Genomic DNA, 24,923 nt, shown 5'->3' with positions numbered 1-24,923 from the left:
GTCACTGCAGTGCAGCCTGGATGAGACTCTGTCTCAAAAAAATAAAAATAAAAAAAAGAAAATAAGAATTATATATATGTATATTCTGCATATCTAGTTATTGAATAAATGTGTGAATGGCGTTTCTAGTATATAATTCATCTGGACATTTGTTAGTTGGAAAAGCTTATGCAAAGTTAATAATAAACTTTAGTTGATTGAAGACTTGGAAAGAAGTGACTGATAAAACCATGTTTCCTGAAGCCCAGACTGTAGCAGCTTTGTCATATTAAAGTCTCCGGTATAACCAGCAATGGTTGTGAATATAATTTTTTTCACTCAAACAACCAGATACATGTAAAGATGAGAAAGAGGTCATGAGCTTCCAGTGAATGGTAGACTTTTTGTTTGTTTTGTTGTGGGAGATACACCCAAGGGAAAAGCTATGTTCCTTTTTGGTTTAAATACACTTAATCTATGCCAGCAACTCAGTGGGGTTCTCAGAATAATTGAATATGGGAGATCTATAAGAAATCGTTTCTTACTTTGCTTTTTACTATATTTATTATATTGCTGAAACACTTAATATTTTAATCAAGGGATGTTCAGAATGTTCAAACTGAAAGAGGAGGGAAAGGATCTTCTCAGCTTTGGGTTATAGAACCCTGTGCTGATTGACTTGTACCTAAGGCCTCCCCACCCCAACTCTCCCATTTCAACATGCCTCTGTTCAGTCTAAGACTTGAAGAAGCAGCTTCATCAGCAGAGTAATTTTATTTAAAAAATCTTTCATTTTGTAAAACTCATGCATGAGGAAAGATCACTGCCAAGAAAATGAGGGTCCTTGAAATTGTTACCCGAAAAATATTCCATACGTCCACGTGGGCCCATCCTACGTTCAAGTTCTGTTTGTTATTGCACGGCTTGGAAACAGAAGAGGGGATGCCCTCACTCTTTTCAGTTAAAGTGAATGTCATCACTTCCCAGCAGCCTAGCTAGATTATGGGTTAATAAGGAGTTCACAGAGTATCTAATTTTGTTATTTGTCTTTGTATCATGGGTACATGATTTGGTGTTACTGGGGATCACTGATTTTGGCATCTGAGGAGTGGAAGGAAAGGTGGATCATCTCCATCTGTCCCCTCTACCCTCCCCAACTCCCCTTTCTTCCCTCCCCCTCCCTCCCCCACCTTCCACACATTATACTGTTGGTTTGGGGGCCACCTGGGGCTGGATTGGGATGTACCTTCGATTTATCTAAGAAGCATTATGGAAATGTGGTGAGAGTCATCACCCCTGTATGGGAACATTTGTCATTATTATTCTTTCCTCTCCCTTAGAAGGAAATCTTAGTTTAATTCAAAATACGTAGGTGCACTGGCCTCTCACAGCAGGGAAAAGAGTTTCTGTTGCCTAATGACTTAAGTAAACAAATAATAACCGCCCCCAAGGACAACAACAAAAAGCCACAAAAATAAACTACACACCATCCTGATTTCAGGCAGGGCTTTCATTTTTAAAAAGCGATTTCTCAAAATGCGCAAAAAAAAAGCATATGAAGTTGATTCTTAAGTTACAAAGAGATATGTGCTAGAAAAGCTGATCCCGCCTTGAGTAATTTAGACACCACCATTTCTTTGACCTTCTTTAGGTCAAGGGAAGTCCAAACCATGAAAAAAAATTGTCTTTTAGGTTTGGCCTTATTCTTCTTTTTTGAACAGGATTCAGCGGTTGCCAGGTCATGGTGTATTTAATTCCTTAAAGAGTCCACCACTCGATAGCCTTTCCGCCCTGCAAGAGAGACGTGACACTTGAGGGGGAGGTTTCTTTCATGTGACCCTGCGCCCCCAGCACATGCTACACGGCTCCTCTGAAAGGGGACACGATAGAGGGAAGATTATGTCCGTTTGCTATAAAGATAAATGTCACACATTGACTGAATTCTCTTTGAAGCTACTGTTCTGTTGCAGCTAAGAATAAAATAAATGGTTTTTATTTTAAAGACAAAGTTTCTTGTAGAAGGCCAACAAGATTCCCAGGATGCCAGACTCCTGTTTAAAAGAAATAACAGGGAGAGTTTCAGAGAGAGGGTCTCCAAAACATCTTATTGTACTGAATAAAATGTAAATATTCTTAGGAGCAAACCTGGTCTCATACAGCTGAGAACTAAGAATATTTCCTGTGGGTCAATACATAGGGGGTTTCTGGCTGCTGTTTTCTTTAATATTTATGTGATGTTATTAAAATTATTGCAAAAGCATACAAAGTCCAGAGAGGGAGATCACCTCTCCTGATACTCCCATTAGGCCCGTGGTTATTATAATAAATCTTTTGTTTGTGACAGCGTCTGGCTCTATAGCCCAGGCTACAGTGCGGTGGTGCGATCTCGGCTCACTGCAGCCTCCGCCTCCCGGGTTCAAGCAATTCTTGTGCCTGAGCCTCCTAAGAAGCTGGGACTACAGGCATGCACCACCACACCTGACTAATTTTTGTATTTTTAGTAGAGATGGGGTTTCGCCATGTTAGTAAGGCTGGTCTCGAACTTCTGGCCTCAAGTGATCCACCCTACTCAGGCCCCCAAAGTGCTGGGATTACAGGCATGAAGCACAGGACCCGGCCATAAGTCTCAATAAGCCTTAATCTGAGAATGATCCCATACATGAACTTGTTTAGAAAATTCACTTTTTAACCAAGATTTTTAGAACTGTCCGTCATTAATCTCAATTGTATTTTCACAGTGATTTAAACTTAGTATGGCTATAGATATCAGAATTCTCTGAATATTTACTAGTTAAAATAGGCATTAATAAAGTCAGCATCCATAATAACAGATAAACCCAGGGACATCCATTGCTAACCTAGGTTTTTTTTGTTGCCATGAAATAGCATTTGAGACACATAACAAAGAAATTCTGTTAAAAGATTTAAAGTCCATGTGTATTGTTAGGAAGGAAGATAGGTCGTCATCCTACACAGATGTATACCGGTAATGTTAGTAGGTCCAGAATGGAGACCGTAATAATGCACAGATTATGCAGATCCAGGGTCACCAGGCATCTTGAACTCCTAAGTTTATGGTAAGGTATATATGCAGAAACTACCCAGTTGCAAGTTATATTGACTTGCTGCAAATCACCACATAGGACTGAACAACAGGAAGTTTGATTTCAAAGCCTACAAAACAGTTACATTTGTTTTAAAAATACCTTTGTGTTAAAGCAGTTAAGCAACTACAACCCTCCGTGATTTAAAAAAAAAATTTTTTTCAGCCCAATGAAGTTTTGTTGTTGTTTTGTGGATTTATGCATAGACAATAGGTAGAGCAGCAAACCAGAAGTGAAGAGATGAGCTGTAATCTCAGTTCTGCCACTAACTGGTAGAGAGACTTCGCAGCATACTACCTCAGTTTAGTATCCTCATCTGTAAACAGAGCTGGATGATCTCCAAGGTCCTTTCCTGTTTTAGAATTCCTTGCTTATATTTACTACTGTAGCTCAGTGTTTTAAAACTCTGTTTATTAACTCTAAACAAACTTTTTTTTTCCAATTTTTGAGTTTAATATGTTGCTTCTTAAAATTCACTATCAAACCTCCCACAAGATCATCTCTGCTTTGGGCAGATCTTGTTCATTATAAATGGTTCAACATATATCTCTGTACTTTATTAATGATGTAGTCATTCCATATGCATTTTTAATATAAGCTGCTCCAGGTTCATTTTTGGAAATAGCTGAGGTCTAAGTACATGAACATTTATCTGTTTATCCATCCATTCATTTAGAATGTATATTGGGGCACTATGTGAAAGGCATACATACACTCTTGGCCTAACACAAGTTCCATTGGGACTTACTGGCAGCCTCCTGCGTCTTTTCCTTTCATTTCTAGCCCTCATTTCACTTCTCTCTATTCCCTTAACCCAACCTTTTTCATTTAATCTCCTTATGGTCTAACACACACTTACTGAATTATATGTTGTACCTGGCATTGTTTGGGGGCTGGAGACACAAAGGTAAGGACTTCCAGGCCCTGTTGCAGCCAATTCCTCCCTCCACTCTTTTCTGTCTTTTCCTTGTCTCTTTTTTTCCCTGCTGAGCTGGATTGTCCATCAGTATTTTGTCTAGGCTGAGCCAGATCCTACCTGAGCCACACTATGGACTTCTGCTTATTTGTTTCATATTGGCTCCAGTGACAAACTACCAGGTTGGGCCAAGCTCTGAACCGTGTATTTATTATGTGATGTTAGTTGTTTAGATTTACATCTGCTCTGATGGTGAGTTTTCAGCTTTGCAGGGCATGTTTAGAGTTTGTTTATTGTCACTACTCTTACTACAACAACTGCTACTACAGGTAGCTTCTATTTACTATGTGACAGGTGTCTTATGCACATTCATTATTTCGTTTATTCCAATAATATTATTGCCTATGAAGAGAATATGTTTTCTCCAGAGGAGCAAATTAGCAGCTGTTCATCCCACTTGTTTTCTTAGCATTTGATGGAATTTAGTTGTGTTTGCAGTGATAATAACTAGCTAGTGATATACTTGGGAAAAGTTATTTATTAGGCAGTTGTAAACTAGGTAAAATTATGAACACTTCAATCCCATTGCCTCAAGAGTGTATGGTTCATTCTGAGGAAGTGGTCCTCTTTCCTTAGGTTCTAACTTTGAGTAATTTACAGCTGTCAGTTTCCTGAAAATAGTTTGGCATACGAAATAGAATACAACCTTACTTCCTCCCTTCTTTAAAGTAGTTAACAACATCATAAACACATGGAGAACGTCCTTCTAAAATATGAAATTTCTTTCTTGAATAAATAAAAATGTAGATGTTATCGGTGAGATGACTGGCCAAAGGTGAAAATCAGTCATGGTACTTCGGTTACTTTTATCATTTGGTTTCTGTCATCTTCCTTTCCTGCTGTGATCAGTTAAAAATTTCAAAAGTTATAGTAGTGTAGCTATTTGACCACATTTCTTGCAGTTAGTTTCTCTTCATTGTGTGTTCTAATTTTTTTCCTAGTCAGTCCAAGTGCACCCTAATTTGTACCCAACTTGTGTATTTTGGTACTAATTAAAACTAAGGAAGCATAGCTAAATGGATTTATATGAAATAATAATATGCAGGATTAAATGTAATGTACTCTGTAAAACATTTGAAATAAAGAATTGTTGATTAGGGTGAAGACTGAGGGGTCTCAGAAAGAATAGGAAACACATTGGTCACATTAGGCAAGGCAAGATGCGAGGGGAAGCCGGCAGTGTTCATTTTTTCAGGTAATGCCCTTTTATTGCCTTCCTATGGTGTGCCGTGAAACCTCAGGTCAGTGGAAAACATCTCAGTTTTTCTCTCCTCTTCCAGACAGTTCTGTAAAATTAGGCAGTTTAGGAATTTGATAGTGGGACATACTTCTTGAAGATGGGGATCAATGACAGCCTGTTTGTTTATCTCTTTCCTATTATTTTGATGTTCTTACAACCCCAAATAGACATTGTTATGATTATTTCCCTGTAGTGTATGACAATAATTTCACCTAGAGGCCTGATTCAGTCCTTTCTCTCCAGTCTGTTGTTCATCATGTAGTCTTCATGATCAAAATATCAGGGTGGAGGAAATGACAAGGAAGGATAGAAGACAAGAGACATAATTACAGATAGGACTCCAGATCAGCAGAGGCAATTCACAAAAAGAGACAGCAGAAAAGCTACAGGGGGTTAATAAAAATGCTTGTTTATATGTTTCTACAAGGTGTGCTTTTCCTAGAGTAAAAGGAAACCCTCATTTCCTGTTACTCCCCCAATTAAAAAAGGAAATACATGTGGTGGAACACATCACAAGTGGAAATTTCAGACTTGATTCTTTTTCAAGTTGCATGGTTGAGCTAACCAATAGACCTGTATTAGTAAAACTGCATTTTTGGAATGCTCTAACTTTATTCCAGAACCCTCTGGTTCTATCCATTTGAAGTGCTCCTTTGTATGTAGAGACTCAGTTGACCCAGTAAATACATGATGAGATTATTTTAAAGTATACTCTTGGGAATATTTTCTTTTAAAATTAAAAGAGTAATGTGTACATTAAAAAATTCAAATAGTACAGAAGGATATGAAATGAAAACACAAGTTTCCCTCCTGATTCCTTCCTTTTAATCCACAATCCTTCAGTGGTAACTGCTTAGTGGTTTCCTGGGTATGCTTCCAGGAAGTTTTCATATGCGAATAAAAAGATACCATTTTTTGTTTGTTCCATTTATTCATGCCATTCTTCCCACTCCCTCCCTTTATTTTTTCTCAAGTATTTTAAAGCAAATCCCAGACATCATATCCGCTTGTTTGTAAATACTTCCATGTATATATCTTCACCAGATAAGGACTTAAAAAAATAACCACAATTCCACTGTCACATCTTACAGAAACAACAATTGCTAAATGATATTTTGGAACATCCAAGCTATAATCAGTATTTCCTCAATTATCTGAGAAATGTCCTTTTACAATGGTTTTATTTAAACAGAATCCAAATAAGCTTCACACCTTGCTTTTTTTTTTTTTTTTTGGTATATATCTCTTAAGTCTTTATTTTTCCATAACCCCTTCTCTTTTAAAAATGCCATTTACATGTTGAAGAAACTGGGTCATTTGTCTTGAGGAATTCACACATTATAGATTTGGCTGATTTCATCCCGTTGGTGTGTTTAACACTTTTTTAAAAAATCAATTGTATTTCCAATAAAGGGTTAGTTATATAGAGGATTGTTTAATTTTTTATAAGGACATTTCACAGATGACATATCAGAAGGCACATGGTATCTGCCCCATTTTTAGTAATGTTAAGATTAATTAGTGGTTTTAGGTGTTATCAACTGATCCATCCTTTATAAAGTTCCCTGCTAATATTTCACCTAATGGTTTTAGCTGTGACTGATTTCCACTTTTTTAGAAAACAAAAATAGAATTACCCTGGATATACGGTTTTGGATCTTGCTTTATCCACCAATGCTAATATCTTGGACGTGTTTTTATATCATCGTCTGTAGATCTAGCTCATTTTAAAAAGTGCTTTTTATATTTTATTGTGGGCACATATGCCAAGTCATTTAACCGGTTTTGAAATATTTCTGATTCCTTATGATTAAGAAAGAAATGTCTAAGTTCTTGATTCTGCTTCTTTTTATTCCCTGTATCCCTAAATTGCAGAGGCTAGTGTGGCACTGAGCAATATAAATTGGTAGACCAGAAGTTTAGCAATAGTGTCACAACAGAGACCCTTCACTTTGAGAGCGACCTTAGCTTTATTTGGAGGAGGTACTTGGTTTGTTTAATTTCTTGAAAGATTGGAGCATTTGTGGTGGCCTCATTGCAGCTCTTCCCAAAGTGGGCAACGAGGCCCAGTCACCGTGCAGAGGAAGGCAGCACATATTGTTAGTGGCTACCAAAGGGACAGAAATAAAAGGGTCAAAAACCCTGACCTTAAGACCCCCTGATGGCTACATTGGCAGCAGCATCTGCTCAAGCCACAACTAAACAAGTCAGCAGTAGGGATCCGAAAATTTGTCTCCATTGGAGTTCAGAGAGTGAGGTTTATGCTAGCTGTTTGGTTTTCAGTGTGGAGCTGTGCATTATTCTCTGTCCCATGTGATTTGTTTTTATTTCTCACTGTTTTCAAAGTTCAGGAATTCAGACATGGACTTGAGTCTGACAGTTTCCTTCAGGAAACAAAGCCCCTGCATTCAGACTTCTCTGACTGTGCCCTTGGGCCCTGAGTTAGGACAGGCTGGGCGAAGCCCCTTTGCCGATGTCTTCCTTAGTGTTGGATGGCCTTTGGAAGTCAGACTTTCACAAGGCAGGATGATCAGATTTTGGAAAATGGAGCCCAGATGGAAGTAACTAGATGAATATGGGTTTCTACCTGAAGAAAAGCAGTACTAAAACTTTCTTATGGATAAAATCTTGGAATTGTCAAGAAAAAAACCCAAATCATTTTTAGTGCTTTTTATATGGCAGTGTATGTGAATTAATGCCAGATGCAGTGTACCTTTTTGTTTTCCTTAATGGTCCTTTCTTTCTCCTTCTTCCAAGCCTCAGAAGAGGAAAGTGGAAAGCCTTTCCAGTGTCCAATATGTGGTTTGGTTATTAAAAGGAAGAGTTACTGGAAACGGCACATGGTGATTCACACAGGTTTAAAAAGTCATCAGTGTCCGCTCTGTCCATTCCGGTGTGCTCGCAAGGACAATCTCAAATCCCACATGAAGGTAAGCCACCTACCGACTGCACCTCCTGGAGAGGCAGGCACAGCCAGGGCTTCTGTACATGGTCTGGTGCAGGAGGCTTCTTGGCCGAGGGAGGGCGCCTCACTGATGAAACATGCGGATGACAGTACTCCACGTAGCAAGGTAGAATTCAGCAGAAAGGTGTTAATGTCCACTTTGCAGCCAAGAACTTAAAGGCAGAGAGAACCTTCGATATCCAAATAATGTATTTACTGGAGGGCGGTCCTCTCCTATAGGGGAGCAACAGCCTGCCTGGCCTGTGTGCTGACGCATTTCTTGGGGCACTCAGAGGCAGGGCTGGGGAATAGCAAGAAGCAGGGAAAGCCAAGTTCAGGAAGAGCTGCTGGACTGAGCACCAAAGAGAGGGCTGTTGAACCTGCTCCCCTTCCTGGAGAGACTGCCCTTGGCTGTTACTGCCTTACCCTCCAGCTTGCAAACTAAGAGGAACACACAGAGACACCGTGTAGGAGGCATGAAGACAGTGAAGGCACCGGGCCTTTAACTTTATTTAGCCCTGTGGGAGGCTTGGGGGCCCTTTCTAACAAGACTGTAGTCCTCATTGAGGCTGTCATTGTTTGAGCTATCATAATTCCCAGGATTACATTTACCAAACATCCAAGGACATAATTTTCAATGTCCTATTAAAAACAACTGGGGAGCTCAAACCTACACTAAACATGTACAGAAGAATTGACTGGAATCCATGAGTCCCTCTTATGTGAGATGGGGGAAAACTTAGTTAGATGGAAATCTTTTTAGCTGACTCCGTTAATGCGAAGGGTTTTGTCTCAAAATCCAGGAGGAAACTCATGGGATCAAAAGAGCATGGGCTTTTGAATTTGATAGACCTGAATTGAAATCTTATTATGCGACTTACTAGCTAAGTGGCCTTGAGCAAGTTAACCTTTAGACTCTGAATTTTCTCATCTGTTAAATGGGAATCATAATGTTTGTCTGGAAGGGTTGTCATTAGTATTTAAGGAGAGAATATTAACCAAATATCTGACACAGGAATTTTCAATGGAAGTTATTTAATTCTAATAACTATCATTGAGCATCTTAATAGCAATCATATCTTCACTGATATTTTCGATATGATTTGGCTGTTGACATTATTTATAAAGTGTTTACTTTCCTACCATAAGAAGTATAATGTATGGACATAATTAAGGTATTTGCTTATTTGGAAATCTTGCAGTCTAATCCTTTTAAATAGATCAGTAATCACTCTTCAGAATTGTAGCTCTAAAAAAGTGTGACCAGATAGAACCTCTACTGACTTTAGGAAATAGCTTGGAAGATTAAGAAAATTTAAATCCGTGATGTAATTTGTTTTCTATCATTTGCCTTTGTCTCCTGGGAGTAGCATGCCCTTCATCTTCAGAATCCATTTAACCAGGAGTTCTGGTTGGCTGAATTTTACTCAGCCGACTTAGTTTTTACTTTAACCCTCCTCATCCTCTGTGTCTTCCCAAAGTAAAAACTTGTATTTTAAACCTGCAAAGTTGAATTTCATTAGCAGGATGAGACTTCAAAAGAAATGCCTTTAAAATGAAAATTTGTTTTAGTTACTATTTCCTAAGCTGTGTTTAGAAATCAGGTCTGGCAAATTTAAAGCTTCAGCGAGCAGAAAACTTGCATCTAGCCTGACACCTTGTAAGCTTGGTTTCAGCTCAGGGTCACTTAAAACAACCTATTTATAAACCCATGGAAAAAAAGCAGGGTTTTCAATAGCAGGAACTACTGACCCTGAAACTACAGGGAGATGAGTTGGGTGCCTTGATGACACAGACGGCCGGCCATGGCAGTGTCACAGATGAGAGCTGCAAGGGCTTTGCGGGTCGTGGGGTCTTAGAATGCTTTCAGAACAAATCAATAACCAGTACGATAAAGCAGTTGTGTGAAATTACTACTTTATTCAAACTCATGGTGTCCTAACCTGTTGAGCTATGACTTGAGCTTTTGATACGGGAAGTGTGAGAAGAGCTCATGCAAGTTTAATTTTATCAAATGGTATATTCTTTCTTGTCCCTGCTTTCCACCTCACTTATTGGCTGTTCTTTTTTTAATCGAAGCATTCATGATTTTATTTGGTTAAAATACTTTAATTTTGCTACATTTTGCAAATCTAGTCTACCTGGAAATATAATGGTTGTAGTCTTATGGGTAGATATCCTCTGCTACATCCACCAGAGACTACAAATATGGACGGACAGATTTTTTTTTTTTTTTTTTTTTAATTTTTGAGACGGATTCTAGCTCTCTTACCCAGGCTGGAGTGCAGTGGCGCCATCTTGGCTCACTGCAGCCTCCGCCTCCGGGCTCTAAGCGATTCTCCTGCTTCAGTCTCCCGAGTAGCTGGGACTACAGGCGTCCGCCACCACGCCTGGCTAATTTTTGTATTTTTAGTAGAGACGAGGTTTCACCATGTTAGCCACGCTGGTCTTGAACTCTTGACCTCAGGCAGTTCACTCGCCTCGGTCTCCCAAAGTACTGGGATTATGGGCGTGAGCCACTGCACCCGGCCGTGGACAGATTTTCTTAATGAATTCTGCCTAAGAAGTGGGGTCAGTACGGGAGGCGGAGCTTGCAGTGAGCCGAGATCGCGCCACTGCACTCCGGCCTGGGCGACAGAGCTAGACTCCGTCTCAAAAAAAAAAAAAAAAAAAAGTGGGGTCAGTATAGCCAGAGATTAAGATCTCAAACTGTATGGTCAGAAAAACCTTAGTTAGAATCTCAGTTCCACCTTAGGAACTTTGAGACTTTGAAAGAATCATTTAACCTCTCCAAACCTCTGTTTCCACTAATGGAGATAATAATCACACAGTCTGTCTCATGGGGTTGTTATGAGAGTTAAATGAGATAATGCACATAAAGCACTTAATACAGTGCCCAGCCTGGAGAAACAACATTCAGTAAATGTAGCTAATACAGTGATCATTATCGGAAAGCCGTCTCAATATACATTAATGTTTATTTACATTTAGAAATAATCAATGAAATGGTATAAAAAATTACTCTAAAATAAATTTTATTCGTTTTCCCTTTTTGTGATCTGTCTTTAGTGCTGAGAACTTAGAAAAACTGATAAACAAAGGAATATAAAGTTGATCCTTAATCCCATCACCAAGAATGATAAATAACCATTATCACTTTGATGTATATTCTTCTATATTGGTATATTGATGTTTTAAAGAAAAATGGGATTCTACTTTCTTTGTTCAACAAATATAGTACTTACTGCATTTGTATTATAGTACTTACTCTATCCTATTATGTCCTAGGCACTGTACATTCTTTTAGCCCACCTTTCCTTCATAATATATTGTGCAAATGTTTTTATCACCCGCTGTGGAAGGAGCTTATAAAGGCCTCCAGCTTTCCTCGGGGTTATCTCAGATTTCCATTAAGTCCTTTAAAATTTTCCTGGATAAGTGAACATACAGGAATTCAACATGAATTCATAAGCTAAAATTGAACAGAAAAGATGAGGAGGACTGCTAAGATAAAGAACACTGGTGAAGTATTAGCAGGAAACTGACCGAGAGTCAGGGTACTGAGTTCTAGTAGCCTCAGGTCTGCCATTTAAGGAGCTCTAACTTCTCATGAAGGCCCTCACCTGTCCCCCTAGTGGGGGATGGAGTAGAGGTTTCCCAAAATTTCCCCAAGCTCTGAAATACCACAACCCAAGCATCCAACTGCTACCAAGAAGTGGCCCCAATGGTGAAGAGATGGCCCTAATGATGTAACAGCACCTGATATGGGTTGTTTGTGTGAAATGACCAGAGGATAGGTGAGCCCCTAAACATGGCCTGTAGAGAATGACGTGCTTTAGAGAAGCATGTCTTCATTTTAGTAGATTAAGAAGATCTTTAAAGCAAATGTCAAGCTAAAGAGAATAAAAATTATGACAGAAAAGTGCTCGAATGTCAGGAGAGAAGGGGGAAAAACTGCAGTCAGAGGATAGAACTAATACTTCTCTCAAAGGCCAAATGTGATATATAGTCCTTTTGGGAAGTTGTAGCTCAAAAAAAATTGTTAAGTGCAAAAGTCAACAAAATACCCACTGTTTTTCCTTTAAAGCTTCACTAATTTGTCCATAACTAAATATAACAAGGCCAGGATCTGGTGAAAAAGAAGTCACATAAAATACATGCACATAGACTGTTTTTAATCCAGGACTCCCTTTTGATTTTAGAACTTGGGCTCGTGCTCTGTCCTTTTCCTTCTTCCAGAAGCTGCTTCCGGAGCTTCTGTTCTTGGATTAGCTCCCCTCCTCTCCTGGGTCAGTAGATGTAAGGACACTTCTGAAATGGATCTGCCCCACTGCACTGCTCTCAGGGACAATGGAAGCTCTCTGCCTCGTGACCTTTATCACCTGGTTCCAGGGCATGCTTTTGGCAGCACCGGTCAGGGTCCCATGGGACTGTGACCTGAGGTCCCCAAGGTGCCTGCTTCTGCGTGAATTGGTCGGAGGAGATGGTGGGGATTCTGTGAGAAAGCAATGAAATGGTCAGCTCCTAGTGAAATCCTTTTGTTGTGAAAGAACAGAAAGGGGTGATGTTAACAGCTGGTGACAATCGGTGTGTTTCCCCACCCCCAGCACTCCACCCCAGCAGAGGGAAAGCCTTTCCATGATCAGGACTTTGCCTAACTGAGTTTAAGTGTATATGGCTATTTCTGTTAAGAAACTCATGCTTTGGGGGACCCAGAATCTCTTCTGTTGTTTTTTTCAAAAAGCCACAGTGGGGTGCTGTAGCGACAGGATCTCACCATTAACTTTTAATTTCTTTGCTTTTGTTGGTCACTTAACATTATTTAAAAGTATGTTTTGGCTGGTGAATAATGCTTTTGGATTGCATTCAGAATGCATAAACAGCTGTTGTAAAACTTGCTCTCTTGGAAAGGAAACCTACCGAGAGGGGCCAGGTGGTGCAGCGGATTAACGCATGAGCCTTTAACCTTGGTGAGACCTGGGTTCGAGTCCTGCTTAGGTCACCCCTAAAAGAAGAGGTGTCAGTTTTGTTTTGCTTTTGGGTTCCAATCACTCACTTGTTTGTTCAGATCACACAGCTCCCCAAATCATTTGGCCCACATCTACACAATTGGCAGTTTCTACTTAAGGGAGGGCCAGTCCTGAAATAGCAGAGTGTAGCAGGTCAGCACTAAAGTGCATTGGCAGAGATAAATGGGGAAGTTACAAGCTTATGAGCACCTGCCAGCTCAAAACCTGGCTCAGGCCAATGCAATGATTTCCTCACTTTTTTAAGCACTAAATTTGGTAGTGACAGGAAGAAAAAGTTTCTCCCAATTTTTACAGGTATCGTGTGCATGCAAGACTGGAACTGGATTTAAAAGTCTGCATTCTTTCATTGCAGACGTCAGAATCTGGAGCATGATATTATAGCCACGTTTGGAAAAATTGGTTTCCTCTTGCTCAGAATACTTGGTGAGGGTCAGACCTTGGTTTTTCTCCTACTTTGTTTTTTTTTTTTTTTTTTTTTTTGTATGTAATTTCGCTCAATCCATTTATTCTGGGGCCTCAATTTCTCTGTCTTTGAAACGGGAATACCCTGGAGACATTATTTTCTACATTCTTAATTACCTAAGAGCAGCATTTTGAAAACTGAAATTATGTTTGCAGAACATAACTAACAAAAAATTGGATGAATGCAAAGTATCATTATTGTGAGAGGAATTACTTGACAGGTTACCTCTTTTGATCCCCAACTAGTAATTATGTAAGTTTGGATTGTGCTGGGTTTATAATATTTTCTCTGAAGACATCAACTGAGATCAGATGACTAGAATAGTGGGGTGCTACCCAAAATAGCATCCGTTGGCCACCTGCATCCTCAGTTGTGAGCATGGCCCTAATAATGGACTCTTAACCTATGTGGACCCACTTTGTGTTTAGGGATTGGCCTCATTACCTGGAGCCCCATAGTGAAATGCTCTGCAGTACAAAGGCCAGCCCTTTGCACGGTGAGGAAATGATTGATGAATAGTCTGGATCTACAGCAAGGCATTTTCCATAAATGTACGGTGGCTAGCTCATTCTTCTTGCTTCTCCGTCAGGTTCATCAGCACCAGGATCGGGGAGAGACCTTTCAGTGCCAGCTGTGCCCTTTTACTTCCTCACGCCACTTCAGCCTGAAACTCCACATGCGTTGCCATCAGCACTTCCTGAGGACAGAAGCCAAGGTGAAGGAGGAGATCCCAGACCCAGATGTCAAGGGATCTCCCCACCTCAGTGACAGTGCCTGCCTGGGGCAGCAAAGGGAAGGAGGAGGGACAGAGCTAGTGGGGACCATGATGACGTCTAACACTCCAGAGAGGACTAGCCAGGGAGGGGCTGGCGTCTCGCCTTTGCTGGTGAAGGAGGAACCCAAGGAAGATAACGGCCTGCCCACCTCCTTTACTTTGAATGCTGCCGACAGGCCCGCCAACCACACAAAGCTGAAAGACCCCTCCGAGTATGTGGCCAACAGTGCGTCAGCATTGTTCAGCCAGGACATCTCTGTTAAGATGGCGTCTGATTTTCTCATGAAGCTGTCAGGTACTTGAATAGGGTTGTATTCTCTTTCTCTCTCTCTCTGTCTACCAGTATTCTCATTTGTAAAATAAGCTGGTAGAACTAGATGATTTCAAGGTCCCTTTAAATTTGGATAGTCTGCACTTCCATACATTTTCTCCTCGACTTTGTGTGTGTGTAATCCTTTGGAAGTAGTATTGCTTTGGCTTGGGTCTCAAAACAGTAGGGATTGTTGATTTCCTTCTGCTTTTTTCCCTTTGGTGAGTTCTTACTGTAGGGGGGAATGGTCACATGGTAAGCCAGGCTTGTGTCAGTTGCTTGTGTGACATTGGGCCCTGTTTAACATGTCTCTTCTGCACTGGACTTGTATGAAATACCTCATTTTGGCATTATTCAAGTTCTTTACTGTCTTAATTTGTAAGATTTTTAAAGGACATATATACAAAGACTACTATTAGGAATTATAGACTTCTAAAATTTGAGCAAATGATAACTATCTTTAAGAAGTTTTTCAGGTTTTTTTAATGGGAAATTTTTTTATTATGGCAAACAGTATTTAACATAAAATTTACCATTTTAACCATTTTAGGTGCACAGTTCAATGACATTAAGTATGTTCACATTGTTGTGCAAACTATTGACCCCCATCCATCTCCAGAACTTTTTCATTCTCTCAAACTGAAACTCATTAAACAACTCTCAGTTCACCTCTTCCCCCACAGGCCCTGGAGGCCACTACTTTATGTCTTTGAATCTGACTATAGGGACCTCATATAAAGTGGAATTTAAAAACACATTTTTTATAAAAATTCTTTTTTTAAAAAAACTGCCCTGATCCATTTGGGAAAAAAAGATGGAGTATAAATTATAAAGATGTATTCTTATTAGTTGACATTCTTTCTATCACCATCAAATTGTACATGATGTTTCTTTTTTTATCATTTTTTCCCAACATATTTGATTTAAGTCGTGGTGTTGAAAAGGGGCATCAAGGTCTTAGGGCACTTTGTTTTTCCTGTCATTCTCTTTTGGAATGATAAGGTGTGTTGCAGGATTGTGCAGCTACTCATTACGCTTTTAAGAGTATGATTTTAAATTTTAAAGGAGATGTAGGGGGTGGGGAAAGGTCGGTGGAGAATTGGTTCTGTATTTCAGTGAAGATGGCAGTCCCCACGATGATTTCCAAATGCCATGTCAGCTCTTTGGAGATTGACAATACCCTTTTAAATGGAGAATAATTGGTCACCACCTTCCTTTAAATGGAATGTGAGTCGCATTTCACTAAATGTCATTGCCAGGTGAAGTAGAGGTTCAGCTCCACTCTGAAGTCCCTTTGCTCAGGGACACTTCAGTCGGGTCTTTTGGAATGTCCCCCTTACCACAGATCTTTGCTCCTCAGGAGTGGGAGACACTAGTTGGAAGAAATGAGGAAAGGTAGGGGATGGAAAATGAGATGTCCCAGAAATGAACCAAGTAGGCAAAGAGCGGGGAATATAACAGTGAAGCACACCAACTGGCAATGAGAGTGAGGGGGCCCTATGCTGGAATTGGCCAAGTTTCTGACTCTGGCTCTAAAGAACACTGGCTTCTCTGCTCCTCATCACCTCTCTCCCCCGACTTCTCCCTCCTCTATTCCAATCTAGGGGAAAATGTGATTTTTAGAGACTTTGAGTTTTATATTTAAAAATTTTTGAACATGTGGGGAAAATACATGTTTTCATGTATTCCATGTTTGCTGTTCTGATCCTTTAGGATTTCACCTCCAGGGGAACTCTAGTTTTTCCTTGATTGTCTTCCCTGCCACCGTGATAGCAAAGGGGGCTCCTTTTATGGGCCCTTATAGTGCAATCCCCAGGGAAGGAATGCAAATGACATATTCACATCACATAGCTTAGAAAGAGGGACATCTCCTTACCTAACAGACAGGGGCAATCCGAGTAGGGGTGAATGACTCTGAATAAGGTGTTACTCCCTTTACCCCATGACTCCAGGGATGTTTTAAAATCTAGAGGAAGTTGAGCGGGAACAGGGAAGGTTTGGTCTTTGGATAAAACACTTGTGTATGATGCATGGCTCCTGCTGGGCTCAGCTCTGAGTGCTCACATTACGCTGTAATTAGCTCTAGACCCAATCTCAGGGAGCATAAGATAAGGCTGCTTAGAGCCAGCACTGCAAGCAGCAGACATGAGGGGAGAAGCCAGTTGATAGGTTGGGGGGAAGAATTGCGCATCAAAGCCTTATATTGTGATCTGTGTTTTCAGTTAGCTATTGATGGGGAGTTGTTTATGGTTTGGTAGTCAGAATATTTACTGACTGATAATTGGCATAAGAAAACAGATAACAAATGCACACACTATTTATGCAAAAGGCCCATGTGGCTATTTTATGGTGGCTTACTGGAGGTCCTGAAACCTGACTTGTATGCACTGTTACCTAGCAACCTGTTATAAAGTCACTGGGGAGTGAGATGCATCCTTAATTTTTTTGTGTGTGCATATTTGGATGTAAATGTAAACTTGGTGACTGTGGCAATGCAGCTCAGGAGAGGGGAAGATATGTTAAAAGGAAAGGAATACATTTTCTGGAGCGATTTTTTTTTTTTAATTTTACTTACCCTCTGGTTGGTCTGGCCATACGTTTGATAGCTGCTCTCACTGTGATGCCCTACCTGGCTGTGTCTGTGGATATGATTTAGGGACAAAAAGGCCAAATCCCAGGGAGCTGCGGCTGAGTTTCTAGCTCTTCCCATCATCAAATGTAGTGAAGTAGTGGCTAGTCTCGGGCCTTGTCCCTTGGCGTTATAACGGCGCCATTGTTCTTGCACTGAATTTTTTCGCTGGGCTCTGTCCGTGCACCTGCTGGTACTGTAGGGTGCAGCTGTTTGTGGGCACTGAGTCTGTGAATCTTTGTGCCAGCCAGATCACTGTCTGCAAAACTGGAGCACAGTGACAAATTCAAGCGTGCAGACACCTACTTGTTTCCAAAAGAGAGAAAACACTTGATGCTTTCTTGCCTGGTTATTAAGGGGAGTCTTTCTTGCTCCTTCAACTAAAACTAAGCATAAAGATGATTGAATGGAACCGAGTGGGATTAAAAGTCAGTGGATAGAATACTGTTTTAAATGGACTCTCAATACCCCCCACCCCCATTCCTGTTAGAGGTTTCTTAACTTGCATGATTGTGAAATAAAATCCCTTCTCCAAACTATCAGCTATTCTTCTGACTGAGCCCACACTTAACACTGCTTGGTCCTTCAAAAATAATGCTGCTTGCAAAACGGAGGCTTCCAGGCCCGGCATCGCAGTTGATTCAGGGAATAGTATGGGCAGCTTTCAGGGCTGACAGAAAAATGAATTTTGTAGATTTCACCCACGGTTTAGACTGAGGCAGACCTGAGAGGACTCCAGGCCTGTATGTTCCAGCAGCTCTTTCCTGGAAGCCAGAAAGCATATGCAAATCATTGCATGTCAGGGCAGGTGAGCCAGTGGTCACGTGGCTAGAGTGTTCAGGGAAAAGGTGTTCACCCGACTGCGGAGAGCTAAGTTCCTGCTGATTCTGTGCCTTGTCGCCCATAGTCAGCAGCAGTTCTTAACCTCGGCTGCACATTAGCCTTGCCTGGGGAGTTTTTCACAAAATGCCAGGGCCCAGAAATTATGATTCACTGGGATAGGCCCTAGACATTGGTATTTTCTTTAATATCCTCAAATGATTTTAATGTGCAGAATGATTTTAGTGTGCAGCCAGGGCTGAGGACCACTAATGTGGAATATAAACTTGTTACATGGTACAGTATTTTTTGGTACAGCTATGGTTTTCATCAGTGCAGTTTTGTTCCTGTGGTCTCCAGCCGAGACCATGAAACGGGGCATGGTGGTATGAGATAGGCCTGTGGCTTTCACTATAGGTCAAGGTTGACATGAAGGAGAGGCCTGGGTGAGTTGTGTTCATGGAGCCCCAGGTGTTTCCTTGTAGGGCCTCCTGACAGGGGAGTTTCTCCAGTTAAAAAGTCTCAAGATTCAGTGCAGAGCATAAAGGAACTGGGAGGGTCGTCATTATTAGAAGCCTGATTAAAAGTTGCCTGCAGCAACGGCCTTACATCATTTCTTTTTCCGAAAACTACCCTTTTCAAGATATAAAATTTAATTCTAACTCTCCAAATTATAACCAAGCAGTTGACAGAAACTTGGCACTTCACTTGTTGGCTGGGAATATCTTTTTGTCCCTGGTTTTCCAAAATAAAAGATATGTCATTTCAACTATTTTTAATTTGGAAGCCAGCAAAAATTGTTGTGCTGTCTCCCACATCATATTAATTTCGTAAAATTGAGACCAAAATAATTTTAACTAGGAGAGATGGACTTCTTTAAAGCACTAACTTACTTTTAGCCTCACAGAGACAGTTTATGAACAAATGGATATAAGCTAAACTGTTTCTGACTCATTAGTAGCTCATCCGTTAAACAGCAAAGGTGTTCACATATAAACGTAGGGTGTAGGTTAATGTGTTTGTGTCATATACTGTAGTTTTCCATTGGCCTTTGTTCTACAACTTCCATCTATTTCACCTGATTTTAAGCCTCTGCATTTACAATACAGTTTTTGTATAAATGGCAGCTCCCAATCTTGCTTTACCTTTGTTTGTGCTGCTGGAGAAGGAGGGATGGGAGATGCCCATTGAACTAAGTCATCCTCATTGCCCAGTGGCTCTGATTGCCTTTCTGTAAAGGCAATCATCTCAACAAATGAGCCTTCTTCCAAGTAAATGCCATCCTTGTGTTATTCACACCCTACGACGGCAGTGCCAACAGCCAGGGGGCTCTCCCACTCCCCACGCCTGGGCATGCCTTCTCCAGTCAGGTGATTTTTGACAGCCTCCCTTTGCATTTTTAGTTTAGCCCTTCCTTTTAACCCTGCCTTGCTTTTCTGGTGATGGGCACTCACTGATCATGTGACTAAAATTCCTCATGTGAGCAGCTGCATTTAGGGGCCTTATATGTGTAAGCGGCTTGAATGCCCTTTTGAAATTCTTGACTTTATTGAACTTGGTGATTCATATGAGAGGAAGAGTGTGACTCTTTCTTATTTTTCAGTGACTTGCCACTCATGAGACAAGCACTGACCTGAGTTAAGAAAGGAGCAGGTAGGACTATAAGTAAGTGGGACCTGGAGGATTATAAGTAAGTGGGGCCTGGAGGATTATAAGTAAGTAGGGCCTGGAGGATTATACGTAAGTGGGGCCTGGATTGCTTACACACACAGTTGCTGAAACTTGCATGGACAGAGTTCTTACGCTAATTACTCATTGCTTATTATTTTTACTATGTTTAATACTTACTAACTCCTTTGAGCCTTGTGGCAATGCCATAGTAGGTGGTATAAGTATTCCCATTTTACAGATGAGGAAACTGAGAAATGGAGAGGTTAGGAGTCTTGCCGAGGTTAGCACAATGAATAGGTGGTAGAACTGAGATTCTTTTTTTTAGACGGAGTCTGGCTCTGTCGCCCAGGCTGAAGTCAGTGATGCGATCTCGGCTCACTGAAACATCCGCCTCCCAAGTTCAAGCTATTCTCCTGCCTCAGCCTCCCAAGTAGCTGGGACTAAAGGTGCCTGCCACCATGACCAGCTAATTTTTATATTTTTAGTAGAGATGGGGTTTCACCATATTGGCCAGGCTGGTCTCGAACTCCTGACCTCGTGATCTGGCTGCCTCGGCCTCCCAAAGTGCTGGGATTACAGATGTGAGGAACTGGGATCACAGGCATGAGGAACTGGGATTCTAATCCAGGCAGTGTGGTTCCAGGATTCTCTTCCCCAGGCTGTCTCTACCCCCAAATTACAGAAAGAAGCAGCAAAACAGGAACTTGGCTCTGTTCTCTGCCCTTCTTGTGCGTTGTGGAATTAGCCAGAATTTCAGCATGTTCTGGATGTTGTTATGTCAGACAACTTTAGAATTTGTGTTAATAGTTTTAGGCATCTCAGGAATTATTTAGTACAAATAGAGCAGTAAGAGTAGGGCCAACTGATATTTCTGTAGAGCTTCACAGCATACCATATATTTCTAAATACATCATTTCATAACAAGCATGTAGATGAGAAAACCAAGACTTGGGGTAAATAACTATAAAAGAGTCATGACTGGAATCCAGACCTTTCTTTCCTGACTCTGCTAGATAGAGTGTACCTAGTTCCAGAATTGCCATCAGAGTGATTTTTTATCTTGATAGACCCCTGGGAAATTTTACCAAAGCCTATTGTATCTGTAAAAACACAGGGAAGTGTCATTCTCCTTGAAGTCCGTTCTTTTTACTACTGTTGTTATTATTGTTGTTGCTTCTACTATTATTATTTTAAGAGCTATAATTAATCAAATGTGCTTACAGTGAGCTGGGCACTGTTCCAGCCACATCATGTAATTTCTCATTTAACCTTCACCACAGCCCTATAGGGTCTGTAATAGTAAACCTATGTTATAGATAAGGAGGCCGAGACTTAAAGGTTTCGGCTGCAAGGGACAGAGCAAGGATTCAGCTCTGGGTAACCACAGAAGGTTGGCTCTTGACTACTTAATTAGCTATTACCTATTTTTTTTTTCTCAGTTGAGCAAACTGTCTTTTGACCTCCGTCTGCTTCACTGTTTATTTTCCTTGGCTTCAAACCATGGCATCATTTCGAATGCATGCACTTTCAGTCACTAATCTAGTTAAATTTTTTATGTCTTCAAAATTGTACTGAAATTTTCATCTACACTCCATCCCTTCATGTGCAGCCTGCTCCTCATGCCTAGAAGTTGCCCCTCCAGCTCCCTCCCTGATGCCTTTTCCTCCCCAGCACTGCCCCCACCCATCCACCCAGCATTTCTGATGGACTTTTCTTCCAGTACCTCTTGCATCAGATCATGCTCCTGTCTGGCTAGCTCTTTTCCTTCCTTCCTCCTTTCCTTCTTTCCTTCCTTCCTTCCGCCCTTCCTCCCTTCCTCTCTCTCCCTTCCTCCCTTCCTCTCTCTCCCTTCCTTCTTTTCTCTCTCTCCCTTTCCTTTCCTTTCCTGTCCTGTCCTGTCTTGTCTTTTTTTTCTTTCGAGATGAGGTCTTACTCTGTCACCCAGGCTGGTCTCGAACTCCTGACCTCAGGTGATCCTCCCACCTCAGCCTCCCAATTAGCTGGGTTTACAGGCACAGGCCACCATGCTCAGCCCTAGCTCCTTTCTGCTGAGTAACTATCTCTCCACTTCTCTTAAGAAAACTGTTAACAGTCTTCACCAGCTCATGAACATACCCCTCTCATTTCCATTTTTCTACCTTTACTCATGTTGTTCCTGGGGTCTGATAATTGGAACCATGGAATTGCATGTATATTTTCCTCCTCTTGGGAGGAGCTACAAAGTCACACTGTAAAGAGGTGGGCCTTTGGAGGGGGGAATCGTAGCCATTTCATGGTCTGCCACAGTCCAGAGTTCTTCAGACTCTCTGGGTGATCCACAATGACAAAAATCATTTACAAACTGATCTGTAAACAAGAATGTCAGCATATTAATTTAAAATGACAAGTATAGCAGTCAAGAGGAGATGTCATTTGGGGCAGGTGGATCCTGACTTTCCTGAAAAAGGTTGGAAATATATTATCCAATCTTCAGGTTTTCTTTCTTCTAGTCTCCAGGCAAACCACTCCATTGCTGCTCATACATTTCATTCTTTGGCCGTGTTAATAGTGGGAATTTAAAATACAGCCTTCTTTCACATTTACTTAGGGCTTGATTGGTTTTCCAGGACCTGTCCTTCCTGCTTTTGACGAGGGAGATATCCTGTCTGTTAAGTGGATTACTGCAGATGGCAACTTTTGCCCTTTGTGGGTTGGTTTTAGTAGTTTAGTTTTTGCAGGAAAACTTTATATATTTTAAAATTCTTGAGGCACTGCTCACTTTTTGTTACCTTTGACCCCTCTGCAGAGGCTGTTTTTCCCCTTTGGCCATAGCTATCATAGGGATCTTTACAGTCTTACTTTGGGTACATAGACACTGAAGGGTGGCCAAGGATTAGCTCAGGTGGGGATTAATGAGAAATATGAGATGGCTAAAATTTCACTAAACACTAATTATAAAATGATTTAAGGGAAATTAAAGAGCAAGATTTAAAAATATTTAGCAAATGTTCTAAACATTCCATTTGAATATAATACGCTTAACATTTAAAAGTCATATTTAACAGTTATTAATTATTATTTAATTAAATCTTGGCTTTTCTTACGATTTCAGAAGGCAGTTTCTTACCCAAAGCACATCATAGTGCTGAAAAATCCCAGATCCCCAACCTGTTCATACATACATACATACACACTGCTAACAAGGGAACTTGGTTGGATAGAACCGCACCAGCTTGTGATCTGGAGAGTTAAGCTCTGATTCTGGTTCTATCATTAATGAGCTGTGTGATTTTCAAAAGATCGTATAATCCTCTGAGCCTATGTGTTCTTATTGTAAAGTAAGGGAGTGGAAAACAGTAATGGCTTTCATTTTGTTTCAAAAGTTCACATTTATTACATTTACATATTTAAAAAGCCAAGCAATTAGGGGGAAAAAAGTTGCTATTTGGTGAGCACAAAATGTGACACTCCAGTGCTATGAGGGAGTACAGTCTATAGCAATGTGATCATCTAGTATATTTCTAAATTTATTTTGCTGATCTCAGTTTGAAAAAATACAAGTATGGTTTCACATAGTGGCAAATGGGAACAGATTTTTAACAACTTGTCTTGTAATTTCAGGATCTCCTCAATTAAAGAAGAGTATAAGCTTTTGCTTCAAAGTTGACAACATTTGGCAACTGCCCTCATTCCTTATAATAAATGGAAGATAAGCAGTATCCAAAACTCACAATATGCCCTAAAGCCATCTGTAATTCTGTGTCAACTACTTGGTTATTACTCAGTTAACTGTTATTTGGGAAATGTATTTAATCTCTCTAGGTCTGAGATCTCTCATCTGCAAAATGGGGATAATACTAGTGCCTACCTCAAAGGGTGGCTGTGAGAATTAGATAAATTAATACAGGTAAATACTTGGTGTGTTACCCAGCTCATGTTATGTGCTCAATAAATGATAGATCTAGCTCTATCCATATATATCTACATATGTGTATTTGTCTGTCTATTAGCTATGGTCAAAAGCTGCACCAAGCAGACACACTTGATACACTTGAATCTACCCTTGCATTTAATTTAAGGCAGGTATGCCCAGGGGACAGCTGGCAATGTCTAGAGAAATTGTTTTTTTCACAACTGGGAAGTACTCCTGGCTACTAGTGCGTAGAGATGCCAAGGATGCTGTTAAACATCCTACAATGTGCAAGACAGTCCCCCACCCCCAACTGCTCCCAGCAGATTATCCAGTGCAGAATATCAGTGGAGTGGAGGTTGAGAAACACTAATTTAAAGTATGTATGTAGGCTCTAGTAGGACTATAATTATATATGAACACAGATGCATAGGCCTGAATTCTTTGAAAAATCAGTGCAAAGGCAGCCACTTCATTATTGATGACATTACTACAACTGCAGCTCTCCTATGAGGGGGGGAGAAACTGCATTACAAGGGCTACTACACAAAACTGAATCAACTTGGCAACATATTAGTGGTCTCCAGTATGTTGATGTTTTATATATAATGCAGTGGATGATGCACGCTTTGAACTTAAATTTTAAATTAATTAATTTTACAATAATTTTTTAAAAACTTAAATTCAAAACAAACATTTGTTGGAACCCCTGAAGCATATCCTAGGGTTCCTTGGAACACTGTTTGAAAACCATTGCTCTGTAGTCCCTTCCAGGCTCAAGAGTCTTTGGCCTTGGTTTAGGGTGAGATCGTAAATAAAATTCTCAGTGGGTTGCTTTTTCACAGAGCAGTTCAGCATTTATAAAATTGCCATACGTTGAACTGAAAGAGAGTTCTGTCTTATTAAGCTCAAGAAAAGGTGTCATTTTCCTTCACCAGAGGGAACCAATAGAAGTATTTATTTTGCAGTTGATTCCTTCCCTTCATCCTCCTAGTCAAATCTTCACAGGATTTCTTCCTACCAGAAAATGTCCCTTTTCTTCAGACAAAACCCACCCTTCCCTTTCTCATGAACAATGCTTAATTCACCCACAT

The 24,923-nt window shown here is 40.5% G+C and overlaps 1 protein-coding gene across 14 annotated transcripts in view; it reads left to right on the top strand.

Annotated features, from left to right (window-relative positions):
• Positions 1–24,923, top strand: part of ZNF827 (zinc finger protein 827) — a 180,820-nt gene that overhangs the window by 38,520 nt on the left and 117,377 nt on the right. For 12 of the 14 annotated variants that reach the window (XR_010156713.1, XR_010156714.1, XM_016952308.4 and 9 more), the window contains exons 3-4: positions 8,057–8,229; positions 14,326–14,806. Coding sequence is in view for 12 of the 14 variants with exons in the window: in XM_016952308.4 (XP_016807797.1) it covers positions 8,057–8,229; positions 14,326–14,806 (654 nt within the window). In the remaining 2 variants the exon portion in view is untranslated. The remainder of the gene's footprint in view (positions 1–8,056; positions 8,230–14,325; positions 14,807–24,923) is intronic. The other 2 variants (XM_054683416.2, XM_063809932.1) reach the window with 1 other exon arrangement.

This window comes from Pan troglodytes, chromosome 3, assembly GCF_028858775.2.
Source record: "Pan troglodytes isolate AG18354 chromosome 3, NHGRI_mPanTro3-v2.0_pri, whole genome shotgun sequence".
NCBI lineage: Eukaryota > Metazoa > Chordata > Mammalia > Primates > Hominidae > Pan > Pan troglodytes.
The sequence above is the reverse complement of the archived record's forward strand: the minus strand, read 5'-3'. Positions and strand labels throughout refer to the sequence as shown.